Source organism: Dendrobates tinctorius, unplaced genomic scaffold, assembly GCF_039654945.1.
Source record: "Dendrobates tinctorius isolate UK_male_01 unplaced genomic scaffold, ASM3965494v1 ptg000464l, whole genome shotgun sequence".
Classification (NCBI taxonomy): Eukaryota; Metazoa; Chordata; class Amphibia; order Anura; family Dendrobatidae; genus Dendrobates; species Dendrobates tinctorius.
In genome coordinates, this window is record NW_027362126.1 from 1184331 (window position 1) to 1207330 (window position 23000).

Genomic DNA, 23000 nt, shown 5'->3' on the forward strand with positions numbered 1-23000 from the left:
GGATGGGGAATATCCCATGATTATGGCCCTATCTGGAGAAGTAGAGCTTTTTTTTTTTACATTAGCTGGTAAGCCCATTAACAATTCTGGTAGAATAATTAGTGGAGGCATTGATGTTACCAGTCCAGGTTGGCAAATCAAGGTGAAAGCACACACAAAAGGTGACTCCCTGGAGGTAGAGGGCAACAGAATGACGGACGAGGCACCTAAGTAGCAGGAAGATGGCATAGGTAACAGGGCGGTGGCGGGGAGTCACAGCTACACTGAGCCTAGATGTCCTGAAGTCCCTCCAGCAGCAGGCTTCCCACTCAGAGAAGGAACATTGGGGAAATGGGGGCTGAGTGCACTCAAATGGAGTATGGGAGAATTGGGATAAGTTATGCTTACCGAGGTCCCTGTTCCCAGTATTGGCGCAAGCAACACATGGCCCCACTCATGCATCAAAAAGTCACGTGTGCCGTGGTAAATGCCTTCTGGATCGCAACTGCAAAACACGTGTAGTCCTGCCTCATCTGTACTCAGCACAACCCAGGTAAAATGGTAAAAGTCCCTGAGAAAGAGACACCCGGGCCTCTCTACCTGTTTCAGAGAATGCAGACTAACTACATACAGTTACCCAAGATAGGAGTGTAGGAATATGTCCTAGTATGTGTAGATCTCTTCTCTGGTTCGTCGGAATCGTGTCCGGTAAAAATGTGCTAATCATAAAACGACTGCAGACAACCTGATGAAAGAACTGATCTGCAGACACGGGGTCCCAGAAACCACAGAAAGTGACAGGGTGCAGACTCCACTGGAGAAATAATGAAGGAGATTATGAGGGCCCCGGGAATACAGCAAGCATTTCATACACCATACAGACCACAAAGTAGTGGGAAAGTGGACAAAACTAAACACAAAAGGCAATGGCGGACACCGTAAAGAACTTTGTAGAGTGCTTGTCTTTTGCACTCTCTTCAGTCAGACACACTCCACGTAGAATGCATTGTCTCCTTTTGAAGTCCTGTTTGGTGGTGCGCCAAAGACCGGTCTGTACTTCCCCCAGATCCTACAGATACAGCATGGTGCTATGACAGCCTGTGTCCAGACCTTCATGTGGTGCATAAACGTGTTCTCATCCATCCCAGATCCTAATGCCAGTGCAGACATGCATCAGCTGAATCCAGGGGATGGGTGGTCATAGTGAGAAGGAGCCTAGATCCACGGTTTGATGGCCCGATCCAAGTGCAGCTGAGCACATCCACCTCAGTAAAACTTGTCTTGTCTTATAAAGGACAAAAACCAAAGGACTGTTGGGTCTGTACACAGCGCAGTATCAGCAAGGACCATGCCGTGCTTAGCCGTACCTCGGGAGGCATTAACACCACACTGCATACACAATGAGACCTGGACTCCATCTAAGATTAGAGAAAAGGTGTGCTCCGTGACCTATCTGCCTCATTGGCAATAGGCGGGTGGGCCGCCAGTCCCCGGTTACAGTTAAATATAAGATGACCTAAGAGACTCCTGTTTAGAGCAGAGTACAGACATGGAGGCAGATCTTATTGTTTTGTTTATTGCTTTATGTAGCCTAAAAAGCACTGATATATGTATTACTTAAGCTACTGAATAATGTGTAGTGTATGAGACCCCCGATAACCACTGTGATGATGTGAACAATCATCTTAACGAAAGGATCAGGAGAGGATGTGAACAATCATCTTAACGAAAGGATCAGGAGAGGATGTGAACAATCATCTTAACGAAAGGATCAGGAGAAGATGTGAAGAAACATCTCAACGAAAGGATCAGGAGAGGAAGTGAAGAATCATCTCAACGAAAGAATCAGGAAAGGAAGTGAAGAATCATCTCAACGAAAGGATCAGGAAAGGAAGTGAAGAATCATCTCAACGAAAGGATCAGGAAAGGAAGAGAAGAATCATCTCAACGAAAGGATCAGGAAAGGAAGTGAAGAATCATCTCAACGAAAGAATCAGGAAAGGAAGTGAAGAATCATCTCAACGAAAGGATCAGGAAAGGAAGTGAAGAATCATCTCAACGAAAGGATCAGGAAAGGAAGAGAAGAATCAACTCAACGAAAGGATCAGGAAAGGAAGTGAAGAATCATCTCAACGAAAGGATCAGGAGAGGAAGTGAACAATCATCTTAACAAAAGGATCAAGAGAGGATGTGAAGAATTCTCTTAACGAAAGGATCAGAAGAGGATGTGAAGAATCTTATCGAAAGGATCAGGAGAGGACGTGAACAATCATCTTAATGGAAAGATCAGGAGAGGATCAGAAAGGTGACTCCAGAGAGCACAAGAGGAGACATTGCCTCACTGAGATAGAAAATCATCATCTGCTCACATGGATCCAGACCTCTGTGGCACCATGCTGTTGAGCATTAATGGATGACCCCTTCCGGTCAGGCAGGTGGAGGTGCAGTAATGGGTGGGGGGCATTCTTGGTGCACCTTTGATCCTGGTGAACATATAATCCCTTAAAAAAGTTTTTACTGATCAATATTTAAAAACACCTTCCCAGTGAAAAAAAACTGGCAAATGCCAAAATCTAGTAAAGCTCTATTGTGAGGTGCTGCAAGGCCCTAATCTAGGCCTGTCTGATCTCTGCCAGTCTGTGGAGGTTGGCACCCTAAACAACGCTTTTTGGCACCCCCACTCAACGATGACTGTCCCTCGCTCCCCTACCAATCCCTATTCTCATAGGCAGGAAAACAATTTCATGATAGTGCAGAGATGAAAAAGGTCAAGATGCCCTAGGGTTAACCTATGCATACAATCCCAAAAATATATATTATAAGATGATAACCAGATAAATCCACATCATAACACCAAAAACATGCCTGAGGAGTACTAAAACCTCCGCCACATGCCTCAGCAGAGGACACATTATAGATAAGTCAAAAAGGCAAGAGATGGTCACTCATCATGAGCAGATATACCTCCTGATGAACTGTTACAGCGGGGAAACGCGTCGGGGTGTAAGAGATAACAAATGTCGAAACTGCCGGATGCCATGATGTTAAATGATGGAACCCGGTGGTCAGATGGCTGGACTTAAATAACCACCAACTAATCACACTACTACAATAATCTCCGCCTACCCAATCCTGGGCGGTTCTCTTCATGTGGGTACTCAATGAAGTGCTCCATATCAAAAATATACCTAAGCAAATGCAGACGGTCATAACCCTGGCGTGCGCTCCACCGGCATGGAAGAAACTGGAAGCACAATTGCTGTGACTGCCAGGACCCAGACTCACTGGGAAGGGTTTTTTTTAATATTGATCATTAAAAACTTTAAGGGATTATAGGTTCACTATTGTGTGTTGATTCCTATTTTTTTTACGAATGCACCTTTGTTACTGTAGTTGTTTCATGTCAAGCTGATGGAGGTGCTGTAATAGGGAGGTATTCTTTGTGCACCTTGATTCCTGTGGATGGATGCCCCTTCCCGTCAGGCTGCTGTAAGCGCACTAATGGGGGGGAGGTATCCCCCCTTCCTGTCAGGCTGATGGAGGTGCTGTAATGGGGGGTATCATTGGTGCACCTTGGTTACTGTGGATGGATGCCCCCTTCCTGTGAGGCTGCTGTAAGCGCTCTAATAGGGGGAGGTATTCTTGGTGTGCCTTGGTTCCTGTGGAAGGATAACTCCTTCCTGTCAGGCTGATGTAGATGCTGTAATGGGGGTAATCTTGGTGCTCTTTGGTTCCTGTGGATGGATGACCCCTTCCTGTCAGGCTGATGGAGGTGCTGTAATGGGGGTAATCTTTGTGCTCCTTGGGTCCTGTGGATGGATGACCTCTTCCTGTCAGGCTGACGGAGGTGCTGTAATGGGGGCATCATTAGTGCACCTTGGTTCCTGTGGATGGATGCCCCTTCCGGTCAAGCTGCTGTAAGCGCACTAATGGGAGAAGGGGTGAGGTATTCATGGTGCTCCTTGGTTCCTGTGGATGGATGACCTCTTCCTGTCTGGCTGATGGAGGTGCTGTAATGGGGGTAATCTTGGTGCTCCTTGGTTCCTGTTGATGGATGACTCCTTCCTGTCGGGCTGGTGAAGGTGCTGTAATGGGGGTAATCTTGGTGCACCTTGGTTTCTGTAGTTGGGAGACCCTTTTATGTCAGGTTGGTGGAAATGCGATGATGGTGTGGGGGGGATATTCTTTGTGCACCCTGTTTCCCGTATTTTGATGACCCATTCATTTCAAGCTGATTCACTAATAAGGGGAAAATATTCTTAGCGCATCTTGGTTCCTGTGGATGGAAGACCTTCACGTCAGTCTGGTCGCGGAGCTGTAATGGTGTGGGGGGGATATTATTGGTGCATCTTGGTACCTGTGGATGGATGACTCTTTCCGGTCAGGTTGGTGAAGGTAGAGTAATGGAGAGGGGAAGGTTTTCTTGGTGCACCTTTTGCCCCTCAGACACCTAATATGATGGAAACGCAGGATGGGTGCTGCAGATAACTGTCCAAGGAATGGAAGATGTAGTTGAGGTTCCTTTATTCACAAGACATTTAGACTACAGGTTTCAATACCAAATTGGTATCTTCATCACGCAAAATACCTGACGAGGTTACCAATTTTGATCACTTCTCATCCATGGAGGGAGCTCACTCACAATTATATCTAAGGACACGGCCATGAACATAGAATGGGATCTAAACCTCCTCCAAGAACAACAATTTCCAATATCCAGGACAATGTGGTGATGCTTTTCTCGAGCATGATGGAGACCAGTCACAAGGCAAAAGTGAGAACCAAGTGGTTCAGAGAACAAAGCATTGACATTTTCGTGCTATGGTCATGAAACGCCCCAGCTGAATCCCATTGAGAACCTGCAGTCAATCCTCAAAAAGCAACAAAAACCCAGAACTTGTGATACCTCCGAGCTCTGATGAGACAAGAATGGGTGGCCATCAGTCAGTATCCAAGGGGAAGAGACGAAGGGTCAGGGGTGAGGAGAATAAGGGTCAGGGGCGTGGAGAACAAAGGGCCGCGCTGCCGGGAATATGGAGACGTCACAGTAACTTCATGGATTTGTCACAAACATGTAACAACGTGCGGAATGTTTACAATTGTCAGTAACCATAGAAACTGCCAAATAAGAGAAATATAACACTAAAGAAGCAAAATAGGAAAACCAAAATACGTGTCAGACTTCAAACTTTTGGCCACAACTGTAGATGACTATTCGCCGTGTACAGTGGGGCTGTACAGACTGTGCATCCATGCGCCGTGTACAGTGGGGACGTACAGAGTGTGTGCATCCATGCGCCGTGTACAGTGGGGCTGTACAGAGTGTGTGCATCCATGCGCCGTGTACTGGGGCTGTACAGAGTGTGTGCATCCATGCGCCGTGTACAGTGGGGCTGTACAGAGTGTGTGCATCCATGCGCTGTGTACAGTGGGGCTGTACAGAGTGTGTGCATCCATGCGCCGTGTACTGGGGCTGTACAGTGTGTGCATCCATGCGCCGTGTACAGTGGGGCTGTACAGAGTGTGCATCCATGCGCCATGTACTGGAGCTGTACAGAGTGTGTGCATCCATGCGCCGTGTACAGTGGGGCTGTACAGAGTGTGTGCATCCATGCGCCGTGTACAGTGGGGCTGTACAGAGTGTGCATCCATGCGCCGTGTACAGTGGGGCCGTAGAGTGTACATCCATGCGCCGTGTACAGTGGGGCCGTACAGTGTGTGCATCCATGCGCCGTGTACAGTGGGGCCGTACAGAGTGTGTGCGTCCATGCGCCGTGTACAGTGGGGCCGTACAGTGTGTGCATCCATGCGCCGTGTACAGTGGGGCCGTACAGAGTGTGTGCATCCATGCGCCGTGTACAGTGGGGTCGTACAGTGTGTGCATCCATGCGCCGTGTACTGGGGCTGTACAGAGTGTGTGCGTCCATGCGCCGTGTACAGTGGGGCTGTACAGAGTGTGCATCCATGCGCCATGTACTGGAGCTGTACAGAGTGTGTGCATCCATGCGCCGTGTACAGTGGGGCTGTACAGAGTGTGTGCATCCATGCGCCGTGTACAGTGGGGCTGTACAGAGTGTGCATCCATGCGCCGTGTACAGTGGGGCCGTAGAGTGTACATCCATGCGCCGTGTACAGTGGGGCCGTACAGTGTGTGCATCCATGCGCCGTGTACAGTGGGGCCGGACAGAGTGTGTGCATCCAATCGCAGTGTACAGTGGGGCCGAACAGAGTGTGTGCATCCATGCGCCGTGTACACTGGGGCCGTACAGAGTGTGTGCATCCATGCGCCGTGTACACTGGGGCCGTACAGAGTGTGCATCCATGCGCCGTGTACAGTGGGGCCGTAGAGTGTACATCCATGCGCCGTGTACAGTGGGGCCGTACAGAGTGTGTGCATCCAATCGCAGTGTACAGTGGGGCCGAACAGAGTGTGTGCATCCATGCGCCGTGTACACTGGGGCCGTACAGAGTGTGTGCATCCATGCGCCGTGTACAGTGGGGCCGTACAGAGTGTGTGCATCCATGCGCCGTGTACAGTGGGGCCGTACAGAGTGTGTGCATCCATGCGCCGTGTACAGTGGGGCCGTACAGAGTGTGCATCCATGCGCCGTGTACAGTGGGGCCGTACAGAGTGTGTGCATCCATGCGCCGTGTACAGTGGGGCTGTACAGAGTGTGTGCATCCATGCGCCGTGTACAGTGGGGCTGTACGTATTGTGTGCATCTATGCGCCGTGTACAGTGGGGCTGTACGCAGTGTGCATCCATGCGCCGTGTACAGTGGGGCTGTATGTAGTGTGTGCATCCATGCGCCGTGTACAGTGGGGCTGTATGTAGTGTGTGCATCCATGCGCCGTGTACAGTGGGGCCGTACAGAGTGTGAGCATCCATGCGCCGTGTACAGTGGGGCTGTATGTAGTGTGTGCATCCATGCGCCGTGTACAGTGGGGCTGTATGTAGTGTGTGCATCCATGCGCCGTGTACAGTGGGGCCGTACAGAGTGTGTGCATCCATGCGCCGTGTACAGTGGGGTCGTACAGTGTGTGCATCCATGCGCCGTGTACTGGGGCTGTACAGAGTGTGTGCGTCCATGCGCCGTGTACAGTGGGGCTGTACAGAGTGTGCATCCATGCGCCATGTACTGGAGCTGTACAGAGTGTGTGCATCCATGCGCCGTGTACAGTGGGGCTGTACAGAGTGTGTGCATCCATGCGCCGTGTACAGTGGGGCTGTACAGAGTGTGCATCCATGCGCCGTGTACAGTGGGGCCGTAGAGTGTACATCCATGCGCCGTGTACAGTGGGGCCGTACAGTGTGTGCATCCATGCGCCGTGTACAGTGGGGCCGGACAGAGTGTGTGCATCCAATCGCAGTGTACAGTGGGGCCGAACAGAGTGTGTGCATCCATGCGCCGTGTACACTGGGGCCGTACAGAGTGTGTGCATCCATGCGCCGTGTACAGTGGGGCCGTACAGAGTGTGCATCCATGCGCCGTGTACAGTGGGGCCGTAGAGTGTACATCCATGCGCCGTGTACAGTGGGGCCGTACAGAGTGTGTGCATCCAATCGCAGTGTACAGTGGGGCCGAACAGAGTGTGTGCATCCATGCGCCGTGTACACTGGGGCCGTACAGAGTGTGTGCATCCATGCGCCGTGTACAGTGGGGCCGTACAGAGTGTGTGCATCCATGCGCCGTGTACAGTGGGGCCGTACAGAGTGTGTGCATCCATGCGCCGTGTACAGTGGGGCCGTACAGAGTGTGCATCCATGCGCCGTGTACAGTGGGGCCGTACAGAGTGTGTGCATCCATGCGCCGTGTACAGTGGGGCTGTACAGAGTGTGTGCATCCATGCGCCGTGTACAGTGGGGCTGTACGTATTGTGTGCATCCATGCGCCGTGTACAGTGGGGCTGTATGTAGTGTGTGCATCCATGCGCCGTGTACAGTGGGGCTGTATGTAGTGTGTGCATCCATGCGCCGTGTACAGTGGGGCTGTATGTAGTGTGTGCATCCATGCGCCGTGTACAGTGGGGCTGTATGTAGTGTGTGCATCCATGCGCCGTGTACAGTGGGGCTGTATGTAGTGTGTGCATCCATGCGCCGTGTACAGTGGGGCTGTATGTAGTGTGTGCATCCATGCGCCGTGTACAGTGGGGCTGTATGTAGTGTGTGCATCCGTGGGCCATGTACAGTGGGGCTGTACAGAGTGTGTGCATCCATGCGCCGTGTACAGTAGGGCTGTACAGAGTGTGTGCATCCATGAGTCGTGTACTGGGGCTGTACAGAGTGTGTGCATCCATGCGCCGTGTACAGTGGGGCTGTACATAGTGTGTGTGCATCCATGCGCAGTGTACAGTGGGGCTGTACAGAGTGTGTGCATCCATGCGCCGTGTACAGTAGTGCTGTACAGAGTGTGCATCCATGCTCCGTGTACAGTGGGGCTGTACAGAGTGTGCATCCATGCGCCGTGTACAGTGGTGCTGTACAGAGTGTGTGCATCCATGCTCCGTGTACAGTGGGGCTGTACAGAGTGTGTGCATCCATGCTCCGTGTACAGTGGGGCTGTACAGAGTGTGTGCATCCATGCTCCATGTACAGTGGGGCTGTACAGAGTGTGTGCATCCATGTGCCGTGTACAGTGGGGCTGTACAGAGTGTGTGCATCCATGTGCAGTACAGAGTGTATACAAGTGAATTAAGTATTGAACACAGCACCAATGTTCTCAGTAATCCTATGTCTAAAGGTGCTCTACATAAGCCTTTGTTGGTAATGAAGCTTTGCAACCCCTCCTATATGGAGAAACTAACTAGTCGCAGACATTGCTCAGGTGGGATTTTGGCACATTTTTCCACTCTTCACATCCTGAAGCTTCCTTAGCTCCTTCTATGAACTCTGAGCTTTAGTTTCTTCCATACATTTTCTCTTGGATTCGTGCACGGTGATCGTCTCGGCCATTCTAGCGGATTCATAGTCTGTGAAACCATTTGTGAGTTTCCTTGCCTCTGTGTTTGGGATCATTGTCTTGACCCTCGTTTTATCTTCATCATCCTGGTAGATGACATTTTTATCTGGAATGTCTTGGTACATTTCTACATTTTTCCTTCCTTCAAAATATATGAAGTTTGCCAGAGCCATATACTGAAAAACAGCGCACACCATGATGTTCCCTCCTCCACACTTGACGGTTGGTGTGGTGTTTTGGGGGTAATATACACAGTGCCTTTTGGCCTCCAATCATGGTGTGATTTATGGCATACAAAGAGCTGAATGTGGTCTCATCTCACACTATATTCTCTCAATATTTCACAGTATTTTTTACAGACCATCAGGTAAGTCAGCTGATATTATTGCTCACTAAGTGGCAGGATTACTTTCTAATTACGTATAGATCTCAGGTGGTGTCAGGACTTTCCAGGGCTTCTTGCTCCACTTTGTGTTCAATACTTTTTCTGTGTGTCACTTCTCATAATTACACACAATGCATTAACATCTGTGGATTGGATGGTGGTTACCGACATTGGGGAAGAATTTCATGTCAATAGCACCTTTAGTCATAGGATTAACAAGAACATGTGGAGTCTGTCTATATATAAAGCCCACACTAAGAGAAGATATACAAGAGGGAAATGAAGAGGTGGAGTCTCTATGGGTGGAGATACAAGGAGGGAAAAGTAATAAAATCCTCATAGGGGTTTGTTATAAGCCACCAAATATAACAGAAACCACTGAGAATGTATTATTGAGACAAAGAGACAAAGCAGCAAATCCCAATGAGGTGATTATTATGGGGGACTTCACCTACCCCGACATAGACTGGGAACCGGAAACCTGCGGATCTCAGAAAGGAAACCAACTTCTGTCAGTGACCGAGGATATTTCTCTGTCCCCACTTGTGCAGGGCCCAACTAGAGGGACGGCCCTTCTGGACTTAATGTTAAGCAGCAGGCCAGATAGAATAACAGAAGTCCGAGGCGATGGCACCGAGGGAACAGTGACCACAATATAACACAATGCCACTTGTCCTTCAGTAAGGTGTCCTGGAAGGGGGTCACGAAAACGCTGGATTTCAGGAAAGCAAAGTGTGATCAGCTTAGAGAGGACCTTCCCCGAACTGATTGGGACAATGTCCTCAAAAATAGGAGCACAGAAAATAAATGGGAAGTATTTAAATCAGTTTTACACCCCCACTGCGAGCTAGCCATACCGTACAGAAATAAAAGGGCTAGGAACAGGAGAACACCAATGTGGCTAAATAAGGATGTAAAAAGGGCAATAAGGAACAAGAACAAGGCATTTAGGAAGCTAAAACAAGAAGGCAATGAAGAAGCATTAAAAAGTTATAGAGAAAAAAATAAAATGTGTAAAAAACAAATACATTTAGCAAAAGTGGAAACTGAGAGACTCATTGCTAAGGAAAGTAAAACAAACCCCAAACTATTCTTTAATTATATAAACAGTAAAAAGATGAAAATTGATGGTGTCGGCCCTTTAAAGAACAATGAGGGTGAAATCATAGAGAGCGATGTGGGAAAAGCAAATGTTTTAAATACTTTTTTCTCAACAGTGTTCACACAGGAAAAGGATTTGCCAGGGGAAATGCAGAGTGATAATGTAAACTCCCCATTAAGTATTACCTGCCTAACCCAGGAAGAAGTGCAGAACCGCCTTAGTAAGATGAAAACTGACAAATCACCAGGCCCTGATGGCATTCACCCTCGGGTACTAAGGGAGTTAAGTAATGTGATAGACAGGCCTCTATTCCTTATATTTAAAGACTCTATAGAAACAGGGTCTGTTCCTTTTGATTGGCGGCAAGCAAATGTGGTACCAATATTCAAAAAGGGGTGTAAAAGGGAACCTGGAAACTATAGGCCGGTAAGCTTAACATCTGTTGTGGGTAAAATGTTTGAAGGGTTTCTAAGGGATACCATTATGGAATATCTCACTGTTAATAAATGTTTAACTCCATATCACCATGGATTTATGAAGGATCGCTCCTGTCAGACTAACCTGATCAGCTTCTATGAGGATGTAAGCTCTCAAATGGACCCAGGAGAATCATTGGATGTCATTTATCTCGACTTCTCTAAAGCATGTGACACTGTCCCACATAAAAGATTGGTAAGTAAGAGGAGAAAGCTTGGGCTAGGGGAAAATGTGTGTAGATGGGTAGGTAGCTGGCTTAGTGATAGAAAACAAAGAGTGGTTATTAATGGGGCATCCTCAGATTGGGCCAGGGTTACTAGTGGGGGACCACAGGGGTCTGTATTGGGCCCTCTACTATGTAATATATTTATTAATGATCTAGTGGATGGCTTACACAGTAAAATATCAGTATTTGCAGATGATACAAAACTATGTAAGGTCGTTACCACAAAGGAGGACAGTTTGCAACTACAGACAGATTTGAGTAAATTGGAGAATTGGGCTGAAAAATGGCAAATGAGGTTTAACACAGATAAGTGTAAGGTTCTGCACATGGAAGGAGAAACAGAGGCTACAAATACTGACTAAATGGGAAGCTGCTGGGGAAATCAGACATGGAAAAAGACTTGGGCATCTTCGTCAATAAGAAGCTAAATTGGAGTGCCCAGTGTCAGGCAGCTGCCACCAAAGCAAATAGGGTCATGGGATGCATTAGAAGAGGTCTGGGGACACGAGATGAAAACATAATTCTCCCTCTGTACAAATCACTCGTCAGACCACACTTGCAGTATTGTGTGCAATTTTGGACGCCGGTGCTCAAGAAAGACATTACTGAACTTGAAAGGGCTCAAAGGCGGGCTACTAAAATGATAAATTGAGTTGGTTCACTACAATACCCAGAAAGGTTATCAAAATTAGGTCTATTTACTCTAGAAAAGAGAAGACTTAGGGGAGACTTAATATATATGTACAAGTATATCAGAGGGCAATACAGAGATCTCTCCAATGAACTGTTTGTACCAAGGACTGTGACAAGAACAAGGGGGCATTCTCTTCGTTTGGAGGAAAGACAATTTCTGCACCAGCATAGAAGAGGGTTCTTCACGGTAAGAGCAGTGAGGCTCTGGAATTCTCTTCCTGAGGAAGTGGTGATGGCCAACTCACTGAATGAATGTAAGAAAGGAATGGAGGCTTTTCTTGTGAGTAACAGTATAGAAGGTTACGAAGAACAGAATATTATAGGTAGATGGTTGACCCAGCTTAGGGGAAGGAATTTTTTTCCCTATTGAGAAAATTGGCTTCTACTCTGTGGGTTTTTTGCCTTCCCCAGGATCAACAATGCAGAACAGCTGCACTAATAATAGGCTGAACTAGATGGACATAAGGTCTTCCTTCAGCCTTCAAAACTATGTTACATTTTTGACGTGTTCAATACTTATTTCACCCTTTGTCATTGGTGGGACAATGTGATAAATAATCCATAGCGCACACAGGTATCAAGTCGTGTTTATTGCAGATCTGGGTCAGCGATGTAATATATAATATATACAGGATGCAGCGATCTACTGATTTGCGTTAATAAGAGGGAGGCGCTATACGAGGACATATAGATCATCTGGAGGAAATCAAGCAAGATGATTGGAGCCTCCGTCTCTTATACCGCACACTGACCTCAAGATGATATAACGGGGCCCCATGACGAGGCGCTACAGGTCATGTGATGTATGAGAGGAAAAGCCAAGCGATCGATCATGGATCATGTGATTGCAGCAAGTTGTGATCAGATTGTTTCTCATGATTTAGGATTAGATTGTCTGTGATTGGTGCAATATTTATCTATTTACAATATGGAGCAAGATTAAGAGGCGATGGACGGGCCGGACATAGGGGAGATTAAGCCTCGGACGGCCGGACACGGGGGGAGCTGGTCAGGCCTCGGACGGCCGGACACAGGGGCAGGTGGTCAGGCCTCGGACGGCCGGACATGGGCGAAATCAGGCCTCGGACGGCCGGCCATGGGGGCAGGTGGTCAGGCCTCGGCCGGCCCAATCCTGTGTTCTTCAGAGAACTGGCAGCTATAGTCCAGGAGGACGGGGACACCAGATTAGGGATTATAGATATAAGTATTCCTGCGACAAGAACAGAAGTAATGACATCAGCGCTAGACAAGAAGAGTGAAGAGCATCATGGCAGGACGGCGGTGAAACCTTGGTGAAGACAAGGCAGGTCCACATCCATGTCGTCCCTGGCCATGTGCACTGTCTATATACCTACACTTGGGCTCAGCACCAGTATACAAGAGCCCACCAGACACACACCGTATGTATTCAGTGTCAATGATGCATGTTATATACAGGGCCTTGAAAGCATCTGCATAACCAGTGACCTTGTCCACATTTTCTCATGTTACACCCACAAACTTAAATGTTATTTATTGGGATTTTATGTGATACCAAGAGGTGACATTTTGCCCCTTTGCACACTCACTCAGTGAGATTGAATGGAGACGTTTGTGATCAGTAATTTTCACATCCTGTCACAGATTCTCTGGACCGTGACTTGGCCGTGGAAGGCGAACCTAGGCCCTAGTCTCAAGTCTTCTGCAGCCTCTAAAAAGTTTTCCTCCAGGATTGCTTTGTATTTCCATCACCTCTGACCAGCTTCCCTGCCCCTGCTGAAGAAAAGCCTCCCCACAGCTGGATGCCACCACCATGTGCGACAGTTGAGATGGTGTTTTCAGGGTGATGTGCAGTGTTAGTTTTCCACCACACATAGCATTTTGCATTTAGCCCTAAACCAAAAAGTTGCATGGGGCTTATGACTTTCATTAATGTCTTTCTTTTTGCCCCTCTTCCATAAAGGCCATATTAGTGGAGCACACGACTAATAGTTGTCCTGTGGACAGATTCCCCCTGAGCTGTGGATCTCCGCAGCTCCTCCAGTGACCATGGGCCTCTCGGCGGCTTCTCTCCTTAGTGCTCTCCTTGCTTGGGAGGTCAGGTTAGGTGGACGGCCATGTCTTGGGAGGTTTGCCGTTGGGCCATACTCCCTCCATGTTTTGATGATGGTTTGATGCTCTGTGAGATGTTCAGATCTTGGGCTATTTTCTATAACCTAACCCTGCTTTCCTCCTCTCCACCACTTTATCCCTGACCTGTCTGGTGGGCTCCTTGGTTTCTATGATGCTGGTTGAGCTCTAATGTTCTCACACAAACCTCTGAGGCCTTCACAGAACAGCTGTCCTTATACTGAGGAGAAATCACACCAGGGGGACGCAGTGTTCTAAAGATGTGACTTCTGGGGGCGATCGGTCACGCAGGATGTTATTTAGGGGCATCAGACTACAGGGGACTGAATACTAATGTACAATGTCACAATGTTCAGATTTATATTTGTAAAATAATAAGTATACCTTGTATCATTTCCTTTACTTGCAACTTTGTGTTTGTATCACAGAAAATCTGAATAAAATGCATGTAAGTTTGTGGGCGTACCATGAAAAACTCCACAGGGTATGAAGACTTTTTCAAGGCACTGTAAATCAGTCAGAAAACTCATACAGAATAACAATAAGGTCACCACACAGGCAGCCCTCCACACGCACAGTCGTAGTGAGATCATTCACCTCCAACTCAAGTCCTTATTGTTATACACTTACCTGCTCGGGGGCGCCAGGTCCAGACTGGTGGAATACTACAAAACAAGGAAACCTCATGACTAGCAACCAACAAAAGCATAGAACTAAAGGCAGCCACCCGCATGATCATGGTGCGAAGCGTGCCACCATTACACTCTGCAATGCACTGCACCCACACCCTGACTGCTCAGCCACCACCACCACCCTGATCATCATGACCCCCGTTCCTACTACTCCACCACCAACTCTACCCTCTGACTCCTCAACTATCACCCCCCCCCCCCACACCTGAATATGCAGCACCCTCACCCCTGACACCACGCCCTCCCACACATTCACTTCTCAGGCATCACCCCCACACCAGACATCACCCCCCCAACCCTGGACATGAAAACTCACCCCACAGCCACCCGACTCCTTAGACTTCACCCCAATCCAAGTAATCATTCCCCCACCCCCTTGACTCCTCAGTAATCACCCCATTCCAGACATCAAGTTTCCCACATCACCTCATACTTGGACATCACGCCCTCCCACCACTCAGCCATCATCCACCATCCCTTGATGTCTCAACACCACCCTCAACCTGGACATCATACCCCCCCAAACCCCTGACTTTTCAGTCATCATCCCCATCCCAGACATCACGACGACCCCCGACTACTCAGATAACACCCCCTTCTTGGACATCACGTCCTCCAACTCAAAACTTTAGCCTATCACCCCCACCCTTGACATCATGCTTCCCCGCCTCCTGACTCTATAGCCATCACTCCCCACTCTGGACATCACACCCCCACACCCTGACACCACTGTGGTCATCATGTTTTCTCACTGACTCCAATTTCTGAGTCATCACCCCCCAGCCTTGAACATCACACCCTCCCATCCTTCAACTATCACACCCATGCATTGATGCCTCAGGCACCACCCTCACCCTGTACATCCGATCCCACCCCATCATGCTCTCCTTGGACATCACAGCCCCCCAACAGAATCCTCAGCCATCACCCCAACCCATGACGCCTCAGACATTACCACAACACTGGACAGCATGCCTCCCCATCCCCTGACTCCTCAGCTATCACACCCCACTCACTCTGGACACCACCCCCACCCACCCCCCCCGACTCCTCAGTCATCACCCCCCCCCGACTCCTCAGTCATCACCCCCACTGTGGTCATCACACCCTCCCACTCACCGACTCCTGAGCCATTACCACCACCGTGGACATAACCCCACCCCACAAGGCTTGACTCTCCACACATCACTCCAACCCTAAAGATCCTACAGATCATACCGCTCCAACCCTAAAGATCATACCGCTCCAACCCTAAAGATCATACCGCTCCAACCCTAAAGATCATGCCACCACTCCCTAATTTCTTGGAAATCAGCCCACAAATTGTTCCTTACCGCTGGGGAGAATCCTCTTGGTTCCAGTTTAGTTTCTGCTGGGCCTGACAGCACTTCCACCAGTTGATCCCGTTCCGGCTCTTTAAAATGTCCGAAGGTTAACAAGGGTGGCTCCCAGCCATTCCTGAAGCGTGGAATGTATGGAGGGATGAATTGGTCTTTAGGCCATTCCACCCTATGGGGAAAAGTCCGAGTTAAAGCAGGGTCTATAACGGCAGCAGTGGATTCTGGCTACTGTTGGGAGACACCATACATTACAGGCAAATTATTACCTTGTTTTACTCCACGTGTCACCAAGTGAGGACCACAGGTTCTTCTCCTCAGTATTGAGAACAAAATGGAGAAAATCAATGGCGTCCTTTATCAGGAGGGGGCTCACCACACTTTTTGCCAGCTCTGGACCACCTGTGGCCTCCAGCATCTAGATAACATGGAAGTGTCAAAATCTGATTCTGGAGAAAATATACAGTGGGTACGGAAAGTATTCAGACCCCTTTAAATTTTCACTGTTTCATTGCAGCCATTTGGTAAATTCAAAAAAGTTCATTTTTTTCTCATTAATGTACACTCTGCAAATCATCTTGGCTGAAAAAAAAAAATGTAAATTTTTTTGCAAATGTTTTAAAGAAAACCTGAAATATCCCATGGTCATAAGTATTCAGCCCCTTTGTTCAGACACTCATATGTAAGTCTCATGCTGTCCATTTCCTTGTGATCCTCCTGGAGATGGTTCTACTCCTTCATTGGAGGCCAGCTGTGTGTAATTACACTGATAGGACTTGATGTGTAAAGGCGCACACCTGTCTATATAAGACCTCACAGCTCACAGTGCATGTCAGACCAAATGAGAATCATGAGGCCAAAGGAACTGGCCAAGGAGCTCAGAGACAGAATTGTGGCAAGGCACAGATCTGGCCAAGGTTACAGAAGAATATCTGCAGTACTCAAGGTTCCTAAGAGCACAGTGGCCTCCATAATCCTTTAATGGAAGAAGTTTGGGACCACCAGAAGTCTTCCCAGACCTGGCCGTCCAGCCAAACTGAGCAATCGTGGGAGAAGAGCCTTTGTGAGAGAGGTAAAGAAGAACCTCAAGATCACTGTGGCTGAGCTCCACAGATGCAGTAGGAAGATGGGAGAATGTTCCACAAAGTCAACTATCACTACAGCCCTCCACCAGTCGGGCATTTATGGCAGAGTGGCCTGACGGACGCCTCTCCTCAGTGCCAGACACATGAAAGCCAGCACAGAGTTTGCTAAAAAACACATGAAAGACTCCCAGACTATAAGAAATAAGATTCTCCGGTCTGATGAGATGAAGATAGAACTTTTTGGTGATAATTCTAAGCAGTATGTGTGGAGAAAACCAGGCACTGCTCATCACCTGCCCAATACAATCCCAACAGTGAAACATGGTGGGGGCAGCATCATGCTATGGGGGTGTTTTCCAGCAGGGACAGGATGACTGGTTGCCATTGAAGGAAACATGAATGCGGCCAAGTACAGAGATATCCTGGATGAAAACCTCTTCCAGAGTGCTCTGGACCTCAGACTTGGCCGAAGGTTCACCTTCCAACAAGACAATGACCCGAAGCACACAGCTAACATAACAAAGGAGTGGCTTCAGAACAACTCTGTGACCATTCCTGACTGGCCCAGCCAGAGCCCTGACCTAAACCCAATGGAACATCTCTGTAGAGACCTGAAAATGGCTGTCCACCAACGTTCACCATCCAACCTGATGGAACTGGAGAGGATCTGCAAGGAAGAATGGCAGAGGAGCCCCAAATCCAGGGGTGAGAACCATGTGGCATCATTGCCAAGACGACTCATGGCTGTACTAGCTCAAAAGGAGCTTCTCCTCAATACTGAGCAAAGGGGCTGAAGACTTATGTCCATGGGAGATTTCAGTTTTTCTTTTTTTTATAAATTTGCAAAAATTTCTACATTTCTGTTTTTTCAGCCAAGATGGGGTGCAGAGTGCACACTAATGAGGAAAAAATGAACTTTATAGAATTTACCAAATGGCTGCAATGCAACAAGAGTGAAAAATGTAAAGGGGTGTGAATACTTTCCGTACCCACTGTACACAGAATAGATCTGTACACTCACCATACTCAGTGGGGTGAAGAGGAAATGCACCAGTTCTGCTGCACTTGGGTTCTGGATATGGGGCTTCAATTTGGCCTGAAAAAAAAAAAAAAAAAAGGAGAAATCCTTTTCACCAAAAATGAATCATCAGGGAGAGTTAGAAGATGGGCTGAGATGAGAGAGCAGGAGGGGGCCGCACGACTCCAGCACCACAGGCTCACACATGCGCACAGGTCTATAAGGGGTCATGGGGTTGGGCGACTTTGGCCTCGGTGGAACACAATAAGCAACAGGTGACTTTAGGAGCCACATCCGGCCACTCACAAGGAGGTTGAAGCCATGCTTGAACTTCTGGAAACAGTCTACAAACTCTTCTTGATGGGGGGGTTTGGCACGGAGAGTTAGGACGCCATCTGAAACAAAAACCAAAGATGTGAACAGTGACGATGGCGCATCATCAATCTGTGAACTGTCTGACTATAAAGGAAGATGACAATTCAAAATATTCAGAGGCAGCTCAAAACCCACCAGACTGCAAGATGTACACGTGGGTGGGTGTGTGTGTGTGTGTGTGTGTGTGTGTACACGTGGGTGTGTGTGTGTGTGTGTATGTATGTGTATGTGTACACGTGGGTGTGTGTGTACACGTGGGTGTGTGTGTACACGTGGGTGTGTGTGTACACGTGGGTGTGTGTGTACACGTGGGTGTGTGTGTACACGTGTGTGTGTGTGTGTGTGTGTGTGTGTGTGTGTACACGTGGGTGTGTGTGTGTACACGTGTGCGTCTCTCTGTACATGTGTGTCCGTGTATTGTGGAAGGTCGGCATACTGCGGTGGTTTATTGCTTCATAACCATTAAGCCCAAACTAGTAACAGAACACGGCCTTTCTGGCTCAAATGAAAAACAAAGGTCCATACAAAGTCCTTCCCTGTCTGGTTCTTCTATGTCCACACATGGCAGCTCTCACAGGAGCTTCAGTCCGGAGGCTTCCTTTCCTCCAAACACAGAAAAAAAAGATAACTGGCTGGACATTTCACTCCCTGCAGGTGGAGATATGGTGGGTAGGCGTCCCACCCATTTCTGACCTACCCACTCTGAAGGTGGAGATATGGTGGGTAGGCGTCCCTCCCATCTCTGACCTACCCACCCTGGAGGTGGAGATATGGTGGGTAGGCGTCCCTCCCATCTCTGACCTACCCATCCTGGAGGTGGCGATATGGTGGGTGGGCGTCCCACCCGGGTGGGCGTCCCACCCATCTCTGACCTACCCACCATGTAGAGGGGATATATGGTGGGTAGGCATCCCACCCATCTCTGACCTACCCTAAATCGAGTAATTGGTTAGAGGATGGTTTTGTCCATACGATGTGACGTCTAAGGAACTGAACATAGGGGAATAAAACCGCGGGAGGGTGATTTTATTTTGTGCCGCACTCGCTATACGGTTTATGTTATTTTCTGCCATTCAGGTTTTCCTATATTGGTAAAACTATTCGGCCCTTGTTTGTTCGTATCAGGGAGCACTTTACTCCATACAATCGGGGAAAGGGGCTCAAGGTAAGCACGTTGGAGAACATAATAGGAATTCTGCAGTTTTAAGTTTTGCGGGGATTGAAGCGTTAAACCAGCTGTTGAAGGAGGGGATCATCACAGACTGTTACCGAGAAGGGAAGCTGAATGGATCCTGCGACCACGGCACAAGGCTCTGCGGGATTCAATGATAAAGTCGATATGTCTGCTTTTTATGATTTGTTTTGTTGTGTATTTCTATGTTGTGCAGTAGGTGCATCGTAGTCTCCATTCATTTTGGATGACGCCATAGCTGGGGCGGCTCTGTGCAGTCACCTGTATATGAGCCCCGCCACTTCCTCTCCACCCAGAAGTGCACACCTTCGCGAAACAGCCGTCGCCCTGATGTTCTGTCCACATCGCTCCCTCCGGCCTCGGCTGTTTTATGTGACTCCAAAATAAAGGATTGCTTTTAAAGGGACGGTGAGTGGTGCCACTTTTCTGACATACTATGGACCTGGTCATTGATTTTCCATGGATGAGCACCCCGGCACCACAGAGCAGGTACATTTAATGCCAAAGTATATTTAACCCCTGCATAACACGGACCTTTCATACGTGCTTAGGCCAATTCCATTTTTTTTCCCTATAATGTACTCAAATACCTGGAAAAGTCAGTGGGTTGTGTGGTATGAGGAGGAGATGGCATTGCTGGGGGATGAAGCCACCATAGATATAAACGAGAGGCGGCCATTCAGGGAGCTCAGGAAAGGCAGCTTGCTGTGGAAGCAGCTAGAAGCCCCAGGCAGACCACCACAAAACCCACCATGAAGGAAGCCCCAAGAGTGTCCCGCAAGGAGTTTAAGCCATTTAATGAGGTTTCAGGGGACAATGAGGCATTCTTCCAAGATTTTCATTCAGTGTCAGTTAATGGAAATTCCATAAATGGAGCGGGTCAGACATCTGGTGGGGCTCTTAGAGGGCGCAGCTACGGAAGCATATCGAGCTATGGACCCTCGGTGGAACCGCGAGTATGAGGACATTAAAGAAACCATCCTGGAACATTATGCGGTAACTCCAGACACTTAAAGGAATGCTGTAACAGTGAATGCTCCTTTAAAATGTATGTCCATAGGATCAAACAAGCATGTCATCGCTGGCTGGAAGGAAAAGGATCCGTAACTCAGGTCATCATCCCACAGGTCATCCTAAAAGAACAGTTCTTTTCCAAATGCCCCACTGACATCAAGGAATGGGCACATAAGAGAAAGCCAGCGACAGTAGAACAAGCTGCCGCTTTAGCTGAAGAGGTTCTCACCATTAAGTCTCCGTGGGAAAGGATACTGGAGGATGGAGAAAAAAAAAATACCACCACCCCACCACCAGTGGTCCCTTGTTGTTCAGTCCCCAAGGCTTACTGTTGCACTTGATCACTACCTCACGTTGATACCCATGTGAATAATCTTCCAGCTAGTTCTACCTCATCCTCTGGAATGCGACAAGGAGAGAAAGTAGAACGCAGGAGTAATAGATTTGGGCACTCTGGGCATCTGCAGGCCACATGCCCAGCTAGCCAGTGGAAGAATCATCCTCAACCCCAACAACCATCTCTTGCACCTGCACATGGAAATCAGCCTCTAGGCTCCCTTACCTCTGTCCCCCGAGGGCAAATGGGAAGGAGTGCGACACAGCGCAGATGTTACCGATGTGGGCATCTGCAAGACACTTGCCTTCATGGCCAATTGAGAAACTAACAGGGAGAAATGTGAGATTCTACAGCTGGAAAAAAAAAATGAAAATTACATCTATAAAATGGGAGGAATAGACCCAAGCAACAGCACGTGTGAAAGACTGCACATGAGTCACCAGTGTGATGCCGCAGCAAAAAAGGCAAACAGTGCTAGGATGTATAAAGAGAAGCATAGAGTCTAGGTGAAGTAATTATTCCCTCTACTCCTCCTTGGTCATCTGGAGACTGTGTCCAGTTCTGGGCACCATATTTCAAAAGACATTGAAAAACTGGAGCAAGTTTAGAGAAGAGATACCAGGATGGTGAGCGGACTTCAGAGTATGTCCTAGGAGGAACGGTTACAGGATCTGGGAATGTATAGCTGCAAAAAAGAAGACTGAGAGGAGACTTAATAGCGGTCTACAAAAATCTCAAGGGCTGTCACACTGTAGAAGGATCATCTTTATTCTCATTTGCACAAGGAAAGACTAGAAGCAATGGGATGAAACTGAATGGGAGGAGACACAGATTAGATATTAGATGGGTGACAGTGAGGGTGATCAATGAGTGGAACAGGCTGCCACGAGAAGTGGTGAGTTCTAGGAGTCCGGACCCAAATCCTATCGAGTATCTTTGGAAAGAGCTGAAACATGGCGTCTGGAAAAGGCAACCTTCACACACGAGACAACTGGAGCAGTTTGCTCTTGAGGAGTGGCCAAAATACCTGTCAAGAGGTGCGGAAGTCTCATTGACAGGTACAGGAATCGTGTGATTGCAGTGCTTGCCCCAAAAAGTTGTGCAACAAAATATTAAGTTAAGGAACCATCATTTCTGTCCAGGCCTATCTCATGAGTGTTATTTTTAATAAACTCTGTGGAAGCATGGTTGAAAAGCAAAGTCTGACCTTCATCTGTTCATTTTCATAGATTTCTGATTTATTATTACTTTTGGCAGATTCAAGTTATTTCTGTCACCACTGTGGGTTTTTCGGTCATTAAACGAGGGGTACCAACAATTATCACCACGTGTGTATATAATGGATCCAGTTGGATGACCTCGTCGGTGGCTGCGCTGCTGGAGTAAAAGATTCTTCAGAAATGATGTTTTGTCACTTGATAAAGACGCTGGTGCAGCAGTGAAACACGTTGTGAATAAAAAAACCTTTTTCTCATCATTTCTGAAGAATCTATTTCCTCCAGCAGCGCAGCCACCAACGTGTTCATCCAACTGGATCCAATCTCTCCTGGAGGATTTATCCACCAGCAGAAGCTGTTTTTCTTCACGCCTCCATAGGAGGTGAGCCTGTAACAACTGCACCAGGGAAGCGTAACCACCACTCACCTAATCTCCCTTCATCAGAGGAGCGTAACCACCACTCACCTACTCTCCCTCCATCAGGGGAGCGTAACCACCACTCACCTACTCTCCCTCCATCAGGGGAGCGTAACCACCACTCACCTACTCTCCCTCCATCAGGGGAGCGTAACCACCACTCACCTACTCTCCCTCCATCAGGGGAGCGTAACCACCACTCACCTACTCTCCCTCCATCAGGGGAGCGTAACCACCACTCACCTACTCTCCCTCCATCAGGGGAGCGTAACCACCACTCACCTACTCTCCCTCCATCAGGGGAGCGTAACCACCACTCACCTACTCTCCCTCCATCAGGGGAGCGTAACCACCACTCACCTACTCTCCCTCCATCAGGGGAGC

The 23000-nt window shown here is 48.2% G+C and overlaps 1 protein-coding gene across 8 annotated transcripts in view; it reads right to left on the reverse strand.

The window, feature by feature from the left end:
- The window catches only part of EPS8 (EGFR pathway substrate 8, signaling adaptor), a 185074-nt gene that overhangs the window by 83810 nt on the left and 78264 nt on the right, over positions 1-23000 (reverse strand). For all 8 annotated transcript variants that reach the window (XM_073564617.1, XM_073564615.1, XM_073564618.1 and 5 more), the window contains 5 exons: positions 18370-18458; positions 18067-18141; positions 16230-16378; positions 15958-16132; positions 14562-14596 (listed from right to left, as the gene is read on the reverse strand). In XM_073564617.1, coding sequence (XP_073420718.1) covers positions 14562-14596; positions 15958-16132; positions 16230-16378; positions 18067-18141; positions 18370-18458 — 523 coding nt within the window. The remainder of the gene's footprint in view (positions 1-14561; positions 14597-15957; positions 16133-16229; positions 16379-18066; positions 18142-18369; positions 18459-23000) is intronic.